Here is a 19619-nt window from a genome sequence, read left to right as displayed (position 1 = left end):
CTGAGAGCCTGCAGGACCTGCCCTTCCCCCCTGTAACTCTGTGCAGTGAACACTCTGGGTACACATCTACTTCAGGACTTTTCAATCATTGCTGTTCCTGCTGCCGAGAATGATCTTACACTTCCTCACTTCATTTAGGTCTTTACCTAAATGTTACCTTCTCAGTGACAACATTCCTGATGACTTGTCTGAATTTATGAATCTACTTTAACAATTCCCGCCCTCTTTCTTTCTCTTTAATACATATCATTAAGATAATACATTTTTATGTGTTAATCTTTTTTATTATTTATCTCTCCAAGTAGACTATAAGTTTCACGAGGGCAGAGAATTTTACCTGTGCTGTATCTCTATCATCTAAAACAGTGCTGGGCATATTTTAAGCATTCAATCAATACTTACAGAATGAAAGAATGAGAAAAGGAGGTCTGTCAAGGAGAACTTGGAGGGCCCTGCACTGACATGCCCCCACGGGCAGCAGGGTTGGTACCTTTCTCCTGGGCAGAGATAGCATCTCAGCACACTTTGAAGCTTACCACGCATGAAACAGCCATCATTCCTGAGTAAAAAGAGGTCCACATCCATGACACAGAGCTGGGCATCAACTATTGGGGAATAAAAATAACTGGACATCTTGGAAGCAGCATGTGGATTGTATATACACTAAGACACAGTAAGAAGACTTAAAACTTCCTGGTAGTTGGGAGTGGGTTTAGAATAATAATAAATATTTAGTGTCATGAGGTTGGGGTAGTCCAACTACTAACCCACCACTTCCACGCACCACTCCTATGGGCCACCCACACCATCCCAAGTACTCTTGGGCACGTCAGTTCCCCTCTGGGCCCTCTTCGCATGATCTCTTAAGACAAAGAGCTAGATTGGGGACCTTGGAGTCCTTTTCTAGCTCTAATGTCTGTATGTATACCAGAGTGGCTTCAAAAATGGGCCGTAGCTTTCTATTAACTTTTTTCTAAGAAGAAGACTTTTCCAGAATTAACCATGTATCTTAATTAATTAATTAATTAACCATGTAGCTTAGATTTGGTGCTAACACATTCCCACAGGTCCTAAAGCAAGTTGACACTTGAATATATTATTTTGGAGAAAGGGAAAGAAGAAGAGAAGATGAGTCAATAAATAGTAATAAAAAAAGATCAGGAAATGGCAGAGGGAGAGAAAGAAATTGGGGAGGGAAAGGGAGATAGAGGAGGAGGAAGAAGCAGCAAAAGCTGATTGATGGAGAATAAGAAATGAAAGAGGAAAGGGGAAGGGGAAGTGGAGATAGATGTTTATCTGTTTGTCTTTTTACACTGTGCCTCGTTCAAGAACTGACAATTCCAAGGTCTAACTCTTCCATTGTGTCCCCAGCCTAACAAGTCTCTTTGTTCTTTCTTGAGACCCCGGACCCCAGGGATCTCAGGTGCCTGCCAGGCCTCTTCATCTTCCCATAGAAGGTGCCACAGGTCCACAGACTATTGGTCATTTCCCATTTCCCTAAACCATTCTCCTATCTGGTGCTGTTGCTTCATGGTGCTGGTGTAACCTTCTTGTGCATCACTTGACTGTCCTATTAGACTGTAAGAGCATTAATGGTTTACTGAGGCTGACTTGTCAGTACAGATGGAAGTTTGTTGAGAACCGAACTCTCATCTCTGTCATCCCCATTATATTAGTTTGTTTGGGCTGCTGTAACAGAGTACCACCAACTGGGTGGCTTAAAACAGCAGAAATTTATTCTCTTTCAGTTCTGGAGGCCAGAAGCCTGAAATTAGAGTGGTTCTTCCTTGAAGCTCTGAAGCAGAAGCCACCCCGTGTCTCTTTCCTAGCTTTGGTGGCTCCCCAATGATCCTTGACATAAATTAGCTTGCAACTGCGTCACTCCAATCTCTGCCTTCATCACCACATGGCTTTTTCCCTGTGTGTCTCTGTACCTCTAATCTTCCTCTCCATAGAAGGACACCAGGCATTAGATTTAGGGCCCACCTTAATCTAAAATGACCTCCTTTTTCTTTTTTTTTTGCATTTTATTTTATTATTTTTAAAAATTGGGGCATAGTTTCTTTACAATGTGGTGTTAGTTTCTGCTGTACAGTGAAGTGAATCAGCTATATGTATATATACATCCCCTCTTTTTTGGATTTCCTTCCCACTTAGGTCACCACAGAGCACTGAGTAGAGTTCCCTGTGCTATGCAGCAGGTTCTCATTAGTTATCTGTTTTATACATAGTAGTGTATATACGCCAATCCCAATCTCCCAATTCATCCCAATGACCTCATTTTTTAAACCTTTTTTTTAAAACCTTTCATTTATTTATTTATTGGCTGCGCAGCCTGCGGGATCTCAGTTCCCTGAACAGGGATCGAACCTGCACTCCCTGTTGTGGAAGTGCAGAGCCTTAACCACTGGACCACCAGGGAAGTCCTTAAAACTTTTTATTTTGAAAAAATTATAGATTAACAGGAAGTTGCAAAGATAGAACAGAGAGGTCTGGTGTGCCTTTCACTCAGTTTCCCCTGATGGTTACTTCTTAACATGATTACAGCACAATATCAAACGCAGCAATGTGACATTGGTACAATGTGTGTGTATCATTTTATGTCATTTTATCACGTGTCTAGATGTATGGAACCACCACTGCAGTCCAGAAACAGGATTATTCCCTTACCACCAAGATCTCCCTTTATAGTCACATTCAGTCTTTTTCCCCCCCCACCATCCCTCACCCCTGGCAACCAGTAATCTATTCTCCATCTCTACAATTTTGTCATTTCAAGAATGTTATGTAGGGGACTTCCCTGGCAGTCCAGTGGTCTTCGGCGCAGCCAAGAAAAAAGAAAGAAAAAAAGAACGTTATGGAAAAAGAATCATGTACTATATTACTCAAAGGAACGAAATTGGGTCATTTGTAGAGACATGGATGGACCTAGAGACTGTCATACAGAGTCAAGTAAGTCAGAAAGAGAAAAACAAATATTGTATATTAACACATATATGTGGAATCTAGAAAAATGTTACAGATGAACTGGTTTGCAAAGCAGAAATAGAGACACAGATGTAGAGAACAAATGTATGGACACCAAGGGGGGAAAGTGGGGGATGGGGGGTGGGATGAATTGGGAGACTGGGATTGACATATATACACTAATATGTATAAAATAGATAACTAATAAGAACCTGCTGTATAGCACAGGGAACTCCACTTCGCTGTACAGTAGAAACTAACACAACATTGTAAAACAACTATACCCCAATTAAAAAAAAAAAAAAAAAAAAAGAATCATGTACTATGTGACCTGTTGAGACTGGCTTTTTTTCACTCAGTATAGTACACTTCAGAATCATCCAAGTTGTTGCATGTATCAGTACTTTGTTCCTTTCTTTTTTTTAAAGGAATTCTTTTATTTTTTTATTATTTATTTATTTATTTATTTGGCTGTGTTGGGTCTTCGTTTCTGCGCGAGGGCTTTCTCTAGTTGCGGCAAGCGGGGGCCACTCTTCATCGCGGTGCGCGGGCCTCTCACTATCGCGGCCTCTCTTGGTGCGGAGCACAAGCTCCAGACGCGCAGGCTCAGTAGTTGTGGCTCACGGGCCTAGCTGCTCCGTGGCATGTGGGATCTTCCCAGACCAGGGCTCGAACCCGTGTCCCCTGCATTGGCAGGCAGATTCTCAACCACTGCGCCACCAGGGAAGCCCACTTTGTTCCTTTTTATTGCTACATGGCATCCATGACATGGATGTATCACAATTTGTTCAGCCTATTGAGAAGCATGTTGAGGGATCTACTGAGTCACCTTTTGAGTCACCTATTGAGGGCCATGTTGGTTGTTTCCAGTTTTTAGTTATACATACAAACCTGTTATGAAAACTAGGTACAGGTTTTTGTGTGGACGTACTTTTTCATTTTGGGGGGATAAATGCCCTGGAATGCAATTGCTGGTGTATTTTGTTTAGTTTTTTAAGAAGCTGACAAACTATTTTCTAGAGTGTTGCCTGAGGCATATTACTTTTCTACCAGCAATGTATGAAAGATCCAGTTCACTGCATCTTCACCAGCATTTCAGTACTTACATCTGCAAGAACCCTATTCCGAAATGAAGTCACATTTATAGGGAATGGGAATTTGAGCGTATCTTTTTGAGGGACACAATTCAACCCATAACACCTGTCTTCACTTCTTTGGGTCATGGTGGGTCTGGTTTCAGAGTTTTGCTTTATGAGAAGACCCTTGCTTGGGATCAGATGTGCCATTGATTGTTGAGTTTTGCCACCAGAGATGAATGAGAAAGTTTATGTCATTTGAAGGGACATTACTGAGTCTTTCTGAACTCTACTCAGACCTCCAAAATTTCAAAGACGTGATAATAATGAATATTCTCAAGAGGTACAATGTCAGTGTTGTCCTTCTATCCACTTTTTTCCATGAGTGTTCTTTCCCACTTGCTCCAGGACTGACAAAGGAAAGGAAAAAAGAGAAGAAAAATTGGATTATAAATTTATTGAGGGAAAGGACACCATTTTAGTTACTTCTGTACCTCTTTCAGGGTATAGGCTAAGAAAGGTGCTCAGTAAATGTTTGGATGGATGAGTTAGTGAGAGGGGAAGGGCTGGGGTGCACCCACAGAAGTGGGGGAGGAGAGTCAAAGTTGGTTTTATATGTGCCCCTCTTGCCCCCCGCTTCCCAAACACATATCCTTTCATACATGGGATCCCAATATCTGGACCAGGTTAATTCCATCCTTTGCCCATTGTTGAAGGTTCCATTTCTATGTATATATGCTCCTGGTTAGCCAGATAGAGGAGGAGTCCCTGGGAAGGTAGCATTTGACCCTCTATTCTGTGCAACATTGTAAGTACTAGAAGGCAGAATTGTATACGTGTCAAGAGAGCAGAATTAGGGGACTTCCCTGGTGGTCCAACGATTAAGACTCCTCACCCTCGATGCAGGGGGCATGGGTTTGATCCCTGGTCAGGGAACTAGATCCCACATGCTGCAACTAAAAAATCCCTTGTGCTGCAACTAAAGATCCCGCATGCCGCAACTAAGACCCAGTGCAGCCAAGTGAATAAGTATTTAAAAAAAAAAAAAAGAGAGAGAGAGAAAGCAGAATTAGGCAGGTAAGGGATTTGATTCCTGGACCACCACTTACCAGCTGTGTGGCCTTGACCTATTACTTATGCCTCTTAGCCTCTCTTATGTGTAAATTGAGTATATTTCTTTATGTGAACTTATCTTGAAGTAGAATGTATATACAGAGATGTGCACAGATCATAATTTTACAGCTCGGTAAAGTTTCACAAAGTGACACACATCGCATTACCAAAACTTCATAAGCCCCTTCTTGTCTCCTTCTAGGCATTACCTCACCCCACCCCCCAGCCAAAAGTAATCCCTATCTCAATTTCTAGTTGTATTTTTCCTGGTTTTGAACTTTATATAGATGATAATATTTAGGACATGTCTTTTGTGCTTGGTTTCTTTTGCTTATGTTGTGTTTATGAGATTCATCATTGTTGTTGGGTACAGTTGTAGTTTATTAGTTCTCATGTTGAATAGTATTCCAATGTGCAAACATGCTACAATTTAATGACCCATTCTCCTGTTGGTGGACATTTGGATTGTTTCCAGTTTTTGGCTTTTATTAGTGAAGCTACTCTGAAAAATTCTTGCATGAGTTTTTTTGGTGGACAGGGACACAGTCATTCAGGTGTAGGATTGCTGGGTTATAGAGTATGAATATCTCTCAGCTTTATAGAACCTGACTCACATTTTAATGAACGCTTTTAACCATGTAACGTAGTGAGAATTAAATTATGTTGTGGAAAACAATCAGCATGGTCTTTGGCAGATAGGAGGCCCTCAATACATATTGTATGTAAAATGTAATGAAGGCATCATGTTCCCTTAAGTTGAAGTGCCATAACGGACTTGAACATTTCCTATTGCTTGTTCACTTATGTTGTTTTCATTGTTTTGTTATTTTACATAGTGTTGCAATGGATGACTCTCTTTCCAGCTGTTCCCTTCTTTTGATAGATTTGCTTTTGGTAAATTAGATTTGGCTGGATCAAAGAATATGTGATAGTAAGAACCGTCACCCTTAAAAGGACTCTGAGGGCCTACTGAAGAGGGGAATCAAAGAAGCAAGCATCTCAATCCCAATAAAGTAGATAACTAATAAGAACCTACTGTATGGCACAGGGAACAGTACTCAATACTCTGTAATGACCTATATGGGAGTAGAATCTAAAATAGAGTGGATATATGTATATGTACAACTGAATCACTTTGCTGTACCCCTGAAACTAACACAACATTGTAAATTAACTATATTTCAATTAAAAAAAAAAGGGGGGCTTCCCTGGTGGCACAGTGGTTGAGAATCTGCCTGCCAATGCAGGGGACACGGGTTTGAGACCTGGTCCGGGAAGATCCCACATGCCACGGAGCAACTAAGCCCGTGCGCCACAACTACTGAGCCCGCGCACCGCAACTACTGTGCACCTAGAGCCCATGCTCCGCAACAAGAGAAGCCACCGCAATGAGAAGCCCACTTGCCGCAACTAGAGAAAGCCTGTGTGCAGCAATGAAGACCCAATACAGCCAAAAATAAAATAAATTAAATAAATTAATTAAAAAAAAAAAAAAAGAAGAAGAAGCAAGCCTCTCATACCATGGCCCAGGAGAGGGCTGGGAAGAAAGGTGGCTTATGGGTTTTATGGAAGAGTGTCTTATAGAGGACAGTATGGTAGGGTAGAATGGAGGATGATGATTTTTATAAATGATGGTGTAGTTTTTAGCAACTCAATATTTAGTTCCTTAGAACTGCTGGCAGCAGTCCCCAACCTTTTTGGCACCAGGGACTGGGTGGAAGACAATTTTTTCACAGGGCGGGGGGAGGTGGTGGGAGGGGTTGGTGATGGTTCAGGTGGTAATGCAGGCGATGGGGAGCTGCAGACGAAGCTTCTCTCACTTGCCTGCCACTCACCTCTTGCCATGCAACCCACTGGGGACCCCTGCCTTGGAAGATAAACTGGGTCATTAGAAAAACAATGTTTTGTTCCTTTTTATGGCTGAGTAATATTCCATTGTATATATGTGCCACATGTTCTTTATCCATTTGTCTGTTGATGGACACTTAGGTTGCTTCCATGTCCTGGCTATTGTAAATAGAGCTGCAATGAACATTGTGGTACATGACTCTTTTTGAATTATGGTTTTCTCAGGGTATATGCCCAGTAGTGGGATTACTGGGTCGTATGGTAGTTCTATTTTTAGTTTTTTAAGGAACCTCCATACTGTTCTCTATAGTGGCTGTATCAATTTACATTCCCACCAACAGTGCAAGACGGTTCCCTTTTCTCCACACCCTCTCCAGCATTTATTGTGTGTAGATTTTTTGATGATGGCCATTCTGACCGGTGTGAGATGATATCTCATTGCAGTTTAGTTTTGATTTGCATTTCTCTAATGATTAATGATGTTGAGCATTCTTTCATGTGTCTGTTGGCAATCTGTACATCTTCGTGAGGTGGATGGACCTAGAGACTGTCATACAGAGTGAAGTAAGTCAGAAAGAGAAAAACAAATACCGTATGCTAACACATATATATGGAATCTAAAAAAAAAAAAAAAAAAAAAAGGTCATGAAGAACCTAGGGGCAAGACGGGAATAAAGATGCAGACCTACTAGAGAATGGACTTGAGGATACGGGGAGGGGGAAGGCTAAGCTGGGACAAAGTGAGAGAGTGGCATGGACATATATACACTCCCAAACGTAAAATAGATAGCTAGTGGGAAGCAGCCGAGTAGTACAGGGAGATCAGCTCGGTGCTTTGTGACCACCTAGAGGGGTGGGATAGGGAGGGTAGGAGGGAGGGAGATGCAAGAGGGAGGAGATATGGGGACATATGTATATGTATAACTGATTCACTTTGTTATAAAGCAGAAACTAACACACCATTGTAAAGCAATTATACTCCAATAAACATGTTAAAAAAAAAAGAAAAGAAAAAAAAAACAATGTTTAAAAGGCTTAAATCAGGAAGGAGAGAGAAATCACAGGTGCAAAGATTCACTTTATTTATTCATTTTCCCCCCAACATTTGCATGATTAAAGCCAAAGAGGGGGAGGAGGATGAGGTGGGGAGATGGGCTGGAGGATTGCAATAGGGAAAAGGGCCTGAGGCCTGAGGAGGCGAGGGAGGGGGCTGGGACCCAGCACAGGTGACAGACGAGCCTGCAGGCCTCTCGCTCTAACATTCGTTCTTATTGAAGCTCTTGACCAGGGCGGAGGCCAGGGACTGGTGACTGACCTCGCAGGTGTAGAGACTATGGCTTTGGTACTGGGAACTGGGCAGCGTCAGGGTGCTGCTGAGGCTGTATGTGCTGTCCTTGCTGTCCTGCTCAGTGAAACTCTCCTGGATGTTGCTGTCCTGGACAACTCCATCCACTTTCCAGCTGACTTTGATATTTTTGGGGTAAAAGCCATTCACAAAGCACACGAAAGAGGCAGTTCCAGTCTCTAACTGCTGTTCAGATGGGTGGAAGAGGAAGGCAGATGGCTGGGCATCAGACCCTGAGGAAGGAAGCACAGAGAGTGGTGTTTAAGTAACAGGGAAGTTCTCCACTTGGGTGCATTGTTTGTGGGTGAGCCTGGAACTGTAAGGGACAGACATGCAGAGAGCAGCATGCTTATTCTGCAGCATCCAGGGAGCAACTAGGGAAGCCAGGAAGCATAGTTCTCATCGCCATGATTTGGCGATTTTCCCTATAGCCCCTACCCCTTAAGAAAGTTCTAAATTGCTTTGTTTGAACTCTTTGCAGCCTTTCGAAGCTCTCTGCATGCTCTTCTGACCTTACCTTTCTCTCCTTCATCTGTGTTCTCTGCCTCCTGCAGGGAACCCAGTGCTTCAGGCCAAGAAACAAAACCACTTCATTGGACCCCTCAGAGTTTAGAAGTGAGAACAGGACTTGCACAGATCATTTCCCCTGCGCCTCTCCTAGTTCTGTGCAGTGATATCAGGCTGCCTTTCACTTCCTGGGCTTCCTTTGGGCGTGTTGGGGTCAGACCCACCATGCAGGGTGAGCCCCAAACTCAGTCTGGGCCCGGGTCGGTGGGGGGATCGGCCCCTTCACCCTCTGTGATCAGGCCAGCAACTCACCCACTCCTCGCAAAGGCCTCAGAGGGAGACCTGGGTCCTGGCCTGATGGCTGTCACCATATGGGGCAAGGTTCAGCCAGACCAGGAGGGTCAACTGTAATTTTGGCCACCTGCCCAGGAGGAACTGGCTAGCTTCACTTCTGACCATGAACAGCTGCCAGATGGCCTGCTGGAAACGCCCTTTGTGGGCCTTCAAGCCCTCAGGTGGGAGAGCGTGAGTTAAATAACAAATCAAGAATCTTCTTTTGCTGTGAGAAGTCACAGATAAGTGAAGAGATTTTTATAAAGCTATAAACCTTTATAAAGCTATAAGCCTCCATGTTAACCAAGCAGTTTAATATAAGATACTGAATTTTTAATGTTTTGATACTTTCTTCTCTTCTAACCATCATCACTATTTTTTTGCAGAGAATTTTATAAAATAGCCTTAGTAGCAAAATAATATGAATTCTAGAAAAAAAGGAGAGGAAATATTCTATGAAGATACTCCTATTTGGATCAATTTTTGATAGCTTTAAACTTTCTATCTTGCATTAAACAATTAGCATATTTGATATGGAAACTCTTGTAAGACCTCTTACTAGCTTTCTAATGGAGTTTAAAATTTATTAAAAGATGTTTAAAAGGCCCTCAATACAGTTTTAGAACAGTTTAAAATACTTACATCGTTTAAATAGTTTGAAAAGAGTTTTAAAATGGCCCTAAAATAGTCCTGTCAGGTTGTCACAAACCAAAAATAATCTTTTTCAAGTGTTGCTTTTGAAATTACCTGGCGTAAACAACAATGACAATAACAAATAACTAAACTATTTTAAAGGGTATATAATTAAAATAGCCAGATTAAAAATGTTCTAATCACAGAATGAGGGGATTGGAAAATACATTCTATTAAGTTTTTATCAATGGCATTTATATATGGTTAGATATTTTGTACACCTGAAATATAATCCTACTGAAGCCACTAAATTTCTGAAAATTAAAAACATGTCACAAATTTATCTTATTTTTTGTCAGCGAATATACCTTATGATATTTATTTTGAACTCAGTAAAAATTAATCGATCAAAACCTGAACGGCCAGATTGCTGGCCTTCAGTTATATTTTTGCTGGTGTCGATTTTGCCCTGAAAGAATTTATATATATACGTATATATATATATATATACATATATATATATATACGTATATATATATATATATTTCATTTGGATTGAGCTTTTATGACTTAAATACATTTGATGAGAAGATATTTAAAAAATTACATATCACTGCGAAAAAATAGCTTTAAGTTCTTTATAGTCTTCTACTGGAAATTTTTATTAAGAGGATATAATAATGTGAATTTCATTTCTGGAATCGCTAATAAAAATCAGGTTTCTCCCTGTTTTCCCCATGTTAACTCATGCCCATCACATTTCTGTTCTCTTCCGTTAGCGACATTATTTGTATCACTGTGTCAGGAAAGAGGGCCACAGCACAGCTGAACGGGGCGATCGCGGGGTTGCCGTGGCCTTTGGCGGCATTTAGCGGCCAGGTGCGCCGTCACCAGAGTCCTGGGACCCGGCCGCCAATGTCATTCAATCACGAAAAAAGACCACCAAGAAGTCTACAGACCACCCTAGCTGTGCCACGGCCTCCTCTGCAGTATAAAAACACCAGCAAGTAATAACAAAGAACATACTCAAAATATTTCCTATTTTTCTACATGTCCTTGGGCATCTAAAAAACGCAATTATTTTATTTTCCTTCACTTAAACAAATTACTTCAAAACTGAGCTTTTGGGGACAACCGTCTTTCCTCCATTATGATAAGAGATCATTTCCAGTTTAGTCTAATATAGAAATGTAGTTTTTTAAAAACGAGTAATCTGTTAAGGTATAGAATCTCTATAGAATTTCTAAATATTGACAGTTTAGCACTCATTTTAACCTCTAAAAATGACATCGCTGCTGATTCGCAATTAAGCGGCAACTTTAATACAAATAAATATGCTTTTCTAACTTCTTACTGATTTTGTAGTGCATCCTATTGATTTTTATTCTCATAAAATAATATATCGGATAGAAGAGAGAAAACAGACTAAGAAATACATTTCTCTACTTTTCCGTGTTGTACATACGAGCAAAAATCAATACAATATTTGGCAAATTTCAATGAAAATTAATTCGCTTTAGCTCTTTTAGAGCTGCAAGGATTCCTTTTTCATCGACACTCATTTTTTTTCCCTTTGAGTCATTTGGTGTAGATTAATCTTTTTGTCTACAAATCCAGGTTTGGAGCTGAGTTTAACTTTTGAAACTGATAATAAATCTGAAATGTTCTCATTTACCCATCTCCACAAAACTCATACTTAAGCCTCTAAAATCAACACTGGCATTTAGACCCAGACACATTTCAGAAGGTAGTAGAGAAAAATTACTTACGTTTAATCTCCAGACGTGTCCCTTGGCCAAAGGTGATCCTCAGCGTTAACTTAATTACTTTCCCCTCAACAAAAACCTGTTTTTGCTGCTAAAGTCATTTGACTGTCGGATACAGAGAAAATCTGGCCATTTAGATGCCACGTCAACTAACTAGCTCTTTGCTCTTCCGAGACAACCTGATTTTCAGTCCCTTTCTGATCTAATTTTCAGAAGAATCCCATTCTCTTCGAAAGTGACCTCAACTCATATCCCAAGCATGAAAACCCCCAAATTTCACGACTCTATAAGAAAAGGGAGTAGAAAAGTGCACTTACGTTTGATTTCCACCTTGGTCCCCTGGCCGAACGTAAGCCACAGTGAGTGAGCTAACACACCCCCCTGATCAACAACCTCCCTCTGAAGCCACTCACAGAAAAAGGGCTAATTCACAGAAAAATCCAGATTTTTCTTCCCCTTTCTCTCCACAAACCCTACTCTCCTTACAAATTCAACAACTTTTCTGTTTGTTCAGCTTAAAAATTGACTATCTTCTGGTTTTCTGCCTTTTACTTTTGGGTCACCAGGAATGGCTCATTTAACCAAAATGTCACAAATTTGCACAAATGATACAGCAGGATGAAAACCTCACAAATAACTGAGCAAAAATGTACTCACGTTTAATCTCCACTGTGGTCCCTGGGCTGAAAGTGAACCACAGTGATTCCCCTTAACTTCCACTTGCACAAAACCCTACCCTGAAAGGGCAGCAAGCCCCCTTCCCCAATTCAGTTATTTTGGTTTGGAAATCTTAAAAATTAGTCATCAGTTAGCCTCCTGTAGAACAATTTCCCCTCCCCTGTACCTAATCTGGGAATGAAATTTGTTTTATCCCTGACACCTAATGAATGAAAACATGCAAAAGGGAACAAAAAGCAAACCAATTAGACAGAAACGGCAAAGAATCAGTTGAAAAAAACACTTACGTTTGATCTCTATTTTGGTTCCTGAGCCGAAAGTATAGACACAAAGTTTCCTCTTAACCTCGCTCCTGTACAAAAACTGTGTCCCTTCCTGACCATTGAGCAAAGCTCTGTTCAAAACATATGCTTTGCTCCCCAATAAATTTCTGAAACTATCACTCAGACAAGTTATTCTCACCCAATGCCTGACTCTTGTTCTTCATAGAAAACGTGCAATCAATTCCCCAGTTTGATTACGGACTGTAGCTTTGCCCTGGAGGATCTCAGAGTCTGGTTTCAAAGAGTCAGCATACGGATCACTTCAGAGACACAGGGACCATAAGACACAGACAACCGAGAAAGGAAAGTTTAGATTTTACTCACGTTTGATCTCCAGCTTGGTTCCTCCACTGAACGTCCCCCACAGTGGTAGCTATCCACTGTCTCACTGTGCAAAAACCCTTCTCACCTAAGGGGAACAGAGCCCTGGGTCAGCTACTGAAGCTTAACTCCCTTCTCAAGCAGGAGTGGAGGGCCTGCGGCTTCCCTGACAGAGAACGTTTGTCATTCTTAGGTGAGCTCTAAAATCCTAGAAGATGATTTATTTATATCTATGGCCTGATGGTCCCATATTTTAACAGTCTCCCACATCTGGACTGCTGCTTATTTATTTATTAATTTGTTTGTTTATTTTTTGGAAAGTAGGTTGAATATAAATTACAAAGAAAGATAAGCACATTAAAAAAAAAAAACCCTGTACTTTTAAGCAATTGAAATATAGTTGATTTACAATGTTGTGCTAGATTCAGGTGTACAGCAAAGTGATTCAGCTATATACACACATACATATACTTTTATATATATATTCTTTTTCACATTCTTTTCCATTATACATTATTACAAGATATTGAATGTAATTCCCTGGGCTATACAGTAGGACCTTGTTGTTTATCCATTTTATGTACAGTAGTGTGTATCTGTTAATCCCAAACTCCTAATTTATCCCTCCCCTGCCTTTCCCCTTTGGTAACCATAAGTTTGTTTTCTACATCTGTGACTCTATTTCTGTTTTATAAATAAGCTCATTTTAAAAAGTGCACTTCTTTATACCTTCTCGTGGGGTGGGGGGGCTTTTGCAAATGATAAACCTCATTCAATGTCATTATGGAACTTTTTAGCTTCTTTTGTTAATAATATTAATAAAGAATGTTTTCCTATTTGAACCTCTCCTTTGCCACCATGTTGTTTCAAAAAAGACTAAATGCATATCAAACAAAGGCCCATGTCTTATTTTGAAATCTATTTTGGAATGAAGCTATAGATGGCCTGTGAAACAAAAGCAAAGATCAAAAGAGTAGAAAAGCAGACTTTACTTGGTTGGTTGTCTGTTGTCACAGAATAGGTAGAGCTAGAGGGGTACCCACCATGCCACAATGAGCTGAACCAGGTGCATGCTGTCTTTGGAGCTGCCAGGGAATCATGGCGTGCCTTGGTGTTTCCACAGTAACCGCATCAAGGGCCCTGAAGACCTCATTTTGCTGTGAGTCCAGCTTTACTTATTGCAGTCCTGTTTCCCTCTTAAACTTCCATTCCCACCTTAGCATACATTGCTCCCAGCATCTTCAAGCCCTTACTGTACTTCTGTGACCTCCAGCTTTTACAAAACTCTCCCTCTTCTTGGAGACACTTTTGCTCACCTCCATGAGCTTGTGAACAACAAATTGTCTTTCAAGACTCAACTCAAGAGAGACCTTCTGTTGCGTTATCTCCTAGCAAGTGACTCAACTTTGTAGAGTACAGAGGCAGGTCACTGGGCCTAGAACACCTAGTTGCTCTTATCTGCTGTCAGATTCTTTCTACCCTACTGGATTGTAAGCTGGTTGATGTTTCATTGTCTTATATTTGGAAGGCCCAGTCCAGCATCTTCACTTGGTAAATGCTCAACAAACATGTGCAGAATGAATGAAAAAAAAAAAAAAAACCACCCAAAAAACAAAAATACAACCCTACCACAAATAGTTGAAAATCAATAATAGATCAGAGCTGATAAATTATAATGGACCAAGGACTAATACAGACCACTGCAATAGTAAGTTTTACAAAAGAAATTGTAATAGTAATTCTGAAGATTAGGGTAGCCTTCATTGATTTTGTCACTGAGAGCTTTGCTAGTTACCTTGAATAGCAGAATCAGCAGTGGATCTCACCAGAAGATGAAGAAAGAGAGAAAGCAAATTGGAGGTAGAGAAGAGAGTGGAAATTAAGTGTAAAAAACAGTTGACTGAGGACACAGTCGACATGGATGTTAAAGAGGATAGAAAGTGATTTTCTCTGCAGAGATGCAAGCAATACCAATCAAAATAGTTGAAATTTATTGAGCATTTATGAAGTGCCAGACATTGTACACTGATCACCACATTTAATTATCCCTCCAAATTTAGGAACTAGAAACTACTCTATCCCTTATTTTGTAGATGAGGAAACTTGAGTGTAGAGAGGTTAAGTGACTTGCTCGTGGCAGTGAGTGGCAGAGCTGAGATTTCAACTCAGAGCTCATGCACTTAGTTGAACCAGTCTGCAGATCAGACCCTGGGAATGAAGTCACCCAATGGAAGCAATGCACTTGGCAGAAAACACTGGGGTGAGGGGAGAAAAAGGAAACTCCTTAGATTGTCCCCAGGTTGGAAATGAGTAGAAAAATAGTCTCAAATGTATATACAAGACTGCTCATTGAAATGCTGTTTAAAAGGTAAAAAAATAGAAAATAACTGACATCTTCACCATAAACTAATTATGATAGAGCTTTGCATTGGAGCACAAAGCAGCCAATAAGAGGATGAAGTAGGATGATTAACCAGCCTATTTGAGAGGTCTGCCTCCCACCAGTACCATAGAGTAAATCACCCAGCGTTTTAGAGACACAATGACACAATTTTGCTCTTCGCAAAGTTTGAAGGATGGGGGCTTCCCTACCTGGCTCCTGAATATTTGTGTCTGATAATCCATCCTGAAGTTTGTGGTTCAAAGGTTTTCTTCAGCTCATCATTCACAGTAGAGTCTCCGGCAGATGATTCTTTTGACATCAGTTTGATCCCTCCCTCCTTAGGATCATAGTGTCTGTCATTTGTACTTGACTGAAGCTGATATTCCAAAAGGGTAGGAGGAAATTCTGGAGTCCGCATTCAGTGGTGCTCAGAATCTGATCAATTGCCAGTCTTCAGGCTAGAGTGCCACAAATGGACATCTGCCCTGCGTCTCCAAGGGGGCAAGGATGGCTCCATTAGCCTGGAAGGAGGGAGACAGAGGAGGTCACTTGGAAACTCGCTGCTGCTTTGCTGCTTTGGAGCTGTGTCTCTTTCCATTCATCTCTGAAGAGAGACATGCTGAGAGAAGCAAAGTCCTTTGCCCAACCACGTGCAAACGCGCGTGCCGTAAACGTGACCCAAGATTTTGGTCCCACTCTGGAAAATGTAGACACTCATCTTGTTTCCACGAGGACATTAAGGCTGCAGGTGTTTCTTGACGTTCTAGAGTGAAAGAGACAACAGCAGCAACGTACCAGGGCTTATGGACCCTTGGAGATTTACATATTGAGGCTTGTGGTTTCCAGCGGGTTTCCACTAGTGATGAGCCCTTTGAGCTCGGCCCTGGAGTTCCCTGGCTCGCTGTCTGTCTGCTTGGCACCGAGCCCTGCGTCTCCTCTCACCCTACTCAGAGAAACCCATCGCGGACCAGCTCCGCAGACTGCTGTGGAGTACGTGAATTCAGGTTTGGTTCTTCACACTTCTTGCCTTTGTTGTCAAAATCCTCAGGTCCTTTATGGACACTCTACTCTGCTTTGTGCTGGCTCAGGGACCCTCACTGAGTGCCCCCTCCCACCCCTCTGACCATGGTCCCCCCCGCAGTCTTGCTCATCTTGACTAAGGACCTGGGCTCTGCATCTTTCCTGCCCACTCTGCGACGTTGCCTCATTCCCTCAATATGTATATCCAGATCCCATTTCAAAAGGATTTCAATCTCTCTCTGCTTTCGAGTTCCACCAGCTCTTCTGTTCAGCTCCACGGGTCAGTTAAGGTGGTTACCACTCAACCTAATATTTTGCTGCTGTTGACTCTGCCCTGTTCTTCTTGTCCTTGTAGGTTTGTTTATTATTATTATTATTATTATTTTGGCTGCACCGTGATGCTTGTGGGATTTTAGTTCCCTGACCAGGGATTGAACCCAGACCCTTGGCAATGAGAGTGCAGAGTCCTAACCACTGGACCGCCAGGGAATTCCCTGTGAGTTTATTTCTTTAAAATAATTTCTGAAAAAAATTTTTTTTTGCATTTTAGGTTTTTTTAATTTTGTTTTTTTTTTTTAAAGTATTTATTTATTTATTTACTTTTTGGCTGTGTTGGGTCTTTGTTGCTGCGCACGGGCTTTCTTTAGTCGTGGCGAGCGGGAGCTGCTCTTTTTTGCGGTGCGCTGGCTTCTCATTACGGTGGCTTCTCTTGTTTCAGAGCACGGCCTCTAGGCACACAGGCTTCAGTAGTTGTGGCTCACAGGCTCTAGAGCGCAGGCTCAGTAGTTGTGGCGCGTGGGCTTAGCTGCTCTGCGAGATGTGGGATCTTCCCGGACCAGGGCTCAAACCCGTGTCCCCTGCATTGGCAGGCGTATTCTTAACCGCTGCGCCACCAGAGAAGCCCCTTAATTTTGTTTTTAAACAAGGGGGTATTGTGATTGAATGTGTGAGTTTAATTCATCATCTTCAACTGTATCTTTCTTAAATTGTCTCCTTTGGGTTCTAAGTGGGGTTAAACTAGGCTGGTTCCTGGGTCTTCTCCCGATACTAATCAGCATCACATTTAAGGGCTATTAGTCTGGTGCTGGGGAAAGACGCACAGATCACTCCCTTCCCTTTAACGCACCCTCCACCCCAAAGTGCCCTGATCATCCTGGCTGAGACTAGAGTTCCGAACCTAAGAGGGAAGGATGGGAAGAGGGCAGGGTGGCAAGAAAACAAACAACAAAGAAACAAAAAGAAAAATCAAGAAACCCAACCATTGAAGCAAGGAATAATGCGGACTTTTACATTGAACATGATGGACCTGTCCACCACTCTCAAACTCCCTTTGCAATGACAGAAAAAATATAAACATGAGAATAAATGTATTCCATGATTGGAGCATCACAAAGGATCCTGTTAGGAGAAAAAAAAAAATTGGGGGAAAACTGCACAGATTTAAATTACATGATTGAAATGATGGAGCAACTAGAATCTAGAATCTTCCATTCCATCACAAAAATAGGCAGGGGCCCTTGAAGCAGCCAATACTAGTTTTTCCCACAAAGCCCTCAAAAAAGCACATGCACCTCAGAGTTAAAAGACATTGGGACTGGAAGTGGGATGGGGGCTGGTGGAAGGTAGAGTAACACCCGGGTTGCCTGGCACTTGCCCTTCAGGCCATGTGACTAGTGATGGAAATAAAAAGGGGTCAAGTGACAGGCATTCAACAGCAATGGGATAAGCGTCTTCCAAAGCACCAGAAGAAGAAAAACAACTAATAAACCAAAGTAGCAAAATTCAGGACAAGGAAATAAAAAATCAAGAGAAAAATATGATAATCAGAAATATAAAATAAGATGGGCGGGCCAAGTCCAAATAGAACAAACTATAATAAAAGTTAAGTTATCCAAAGCTTGAAGATAAGGCAAAATGATGACTACTGAGAAAAGTTCTCTCCTTGACCAAACTCTACTCAGGCTCCTCTGAACTCTCTTCTCAAGCAGGCCCTGAATTTTGGGCTTCTGTGTTTATCACTGCATTGTCCAGTTTTAGCAAGAATCCTGCTAAGTCAATTTAACCAGAATTCCCCATCCTGCATCCCCCTTGATATCTAATTGAATTCCTTATATTCCATCATCTCCCAGGTAATGTCTGAGGACCCTGGCCTGCCTTCAGCAAGGCTCCCATCAAGTTGGTTCAGCCAGAATCAGAATTCCCCCTGATGTTTCCTCTTAGAAATTTTCTATCCACTGACCCCTACCCTGCTCCTTGGCTATAAATTCCCACTAGTCCTTGTATTTGAAGCCCAATCTCTCTCCCCTTCTGTATAACCCCGTTGCTGCATGGTGGTCCCTACACTTATGATGGTAATGGTCCGGAATAGGGTCTGCCTTACCAGTTTTTTTTTTTTTTTGGCCATGCTGCGTGGCTTGTGGGAGCCTTGACCAGGGGTCGAACCTGGGCACTTGGCAGTGAAAGTGAGGAGTCCCAACCACCGAACTGCCAGGGAATTCCCAAGCCTTCCCATTCTTTAATAACTGTCATACATGATTTTTCTTCAACACTATGTGTCCTTTCAAGGTCCTTTGATTTGCTAGAGAAATAAAGTTTGTTTGACTTGTATTTATTACTGATTAAAGACTAGATTCCAAAAAGTTAGATATTAGCCTAGAAAAAACTGATATCATGAAAATTACAAATGATTTTTTTCTGGGAAGACCACTCCAAGGCTTATGGTTTTATTGCTCTGTAGGACATTAGCCAGTTTTGAATCTTGTTTAGCAATCTTATTCTAGCCTTGATAGGGGTGTGTGTGTGTGTGTGTGTGTATCTATGACCTCCTTTCACCAGCTTTATCATCTGGTTCTGTCATCAATAAATTAAATGAACCTTTGACACATGCTCACAATATATATGCATGAGAACTTTAATTTTTTTGGAAAAATTTGTACCTTTACAATATAAATGAGAAAAACTTTACAACTGAAAGACCAAGAACAGTGAATGAAACACACAAATCTGGCCATATGTTGTTGAAAAGAGATGTATTTAAAACTGATACATAAAATGATTGGAACAACTAATACAATGGATGAGGAATGTCAGGCAACTGCTAACTGAAGGAAGGACAATATGTAATATTGGAGAAATAGAATTAGAGGAAAGAGCACTTCCAGGGACAAAATCAAATATAATAAATGATATAAGACTGAAGAGCTCAGACTGTGGGAAATACATTTATATCAGATTGTCCTGTTTTTGTGAATATCATTTGGAAAGCACGATAGCAAGGCAGTGGGTATTGAGACTGCCAATTTTCCC

General features: G+C 41.3%; 1 protein-coding gene across 1 annotated transcript in view; it reads right to left on the bottom strand.

Annotated features, from left to right (window-relative positions):
* Positions 1 to 8181: 8181 nt before the first annotated feature.
* LOC132377161 (immunoglobulin kappa light chain-like) overlaps positions 8182 to 19619 on the bottom strand; it is a 29099-nt gene continuing 17661 nt past the window's right edge. The window contains 3 exon segments of the mRNA XM_059943241.1: positions 8182 to 8582; positions 11906 to 11937; positions 13738 to 13758. Coding sequence (XP_059799224.1) covers positions 8260 to 8582; positions 11906 to 11937; positions 13738 to 13758 — 376 coding nt within the window. The 3' untranslated portion in view covers positions 8182 to 8259.

The sequence above is a fragment of the Balaenoptera ricei genome, chromosome 13 (assembly GCF_028023285.1).
Source record: "Balaenoptera ricei isolate mBalRic1 chromosome 13, mBalRic1.hap2, whole genome shotgun sequence".
NCBI lineage: Eukaryota > Metazoa > Chordata > Mammalia > Artiodactyla > Balaenopteridae > Balaenoptera > Balaenoptera ricei.
Note: the sequence above shows the minus strand (reverse complement) of the source record. Positions and strands in the feature narration are given on the sequence as shown.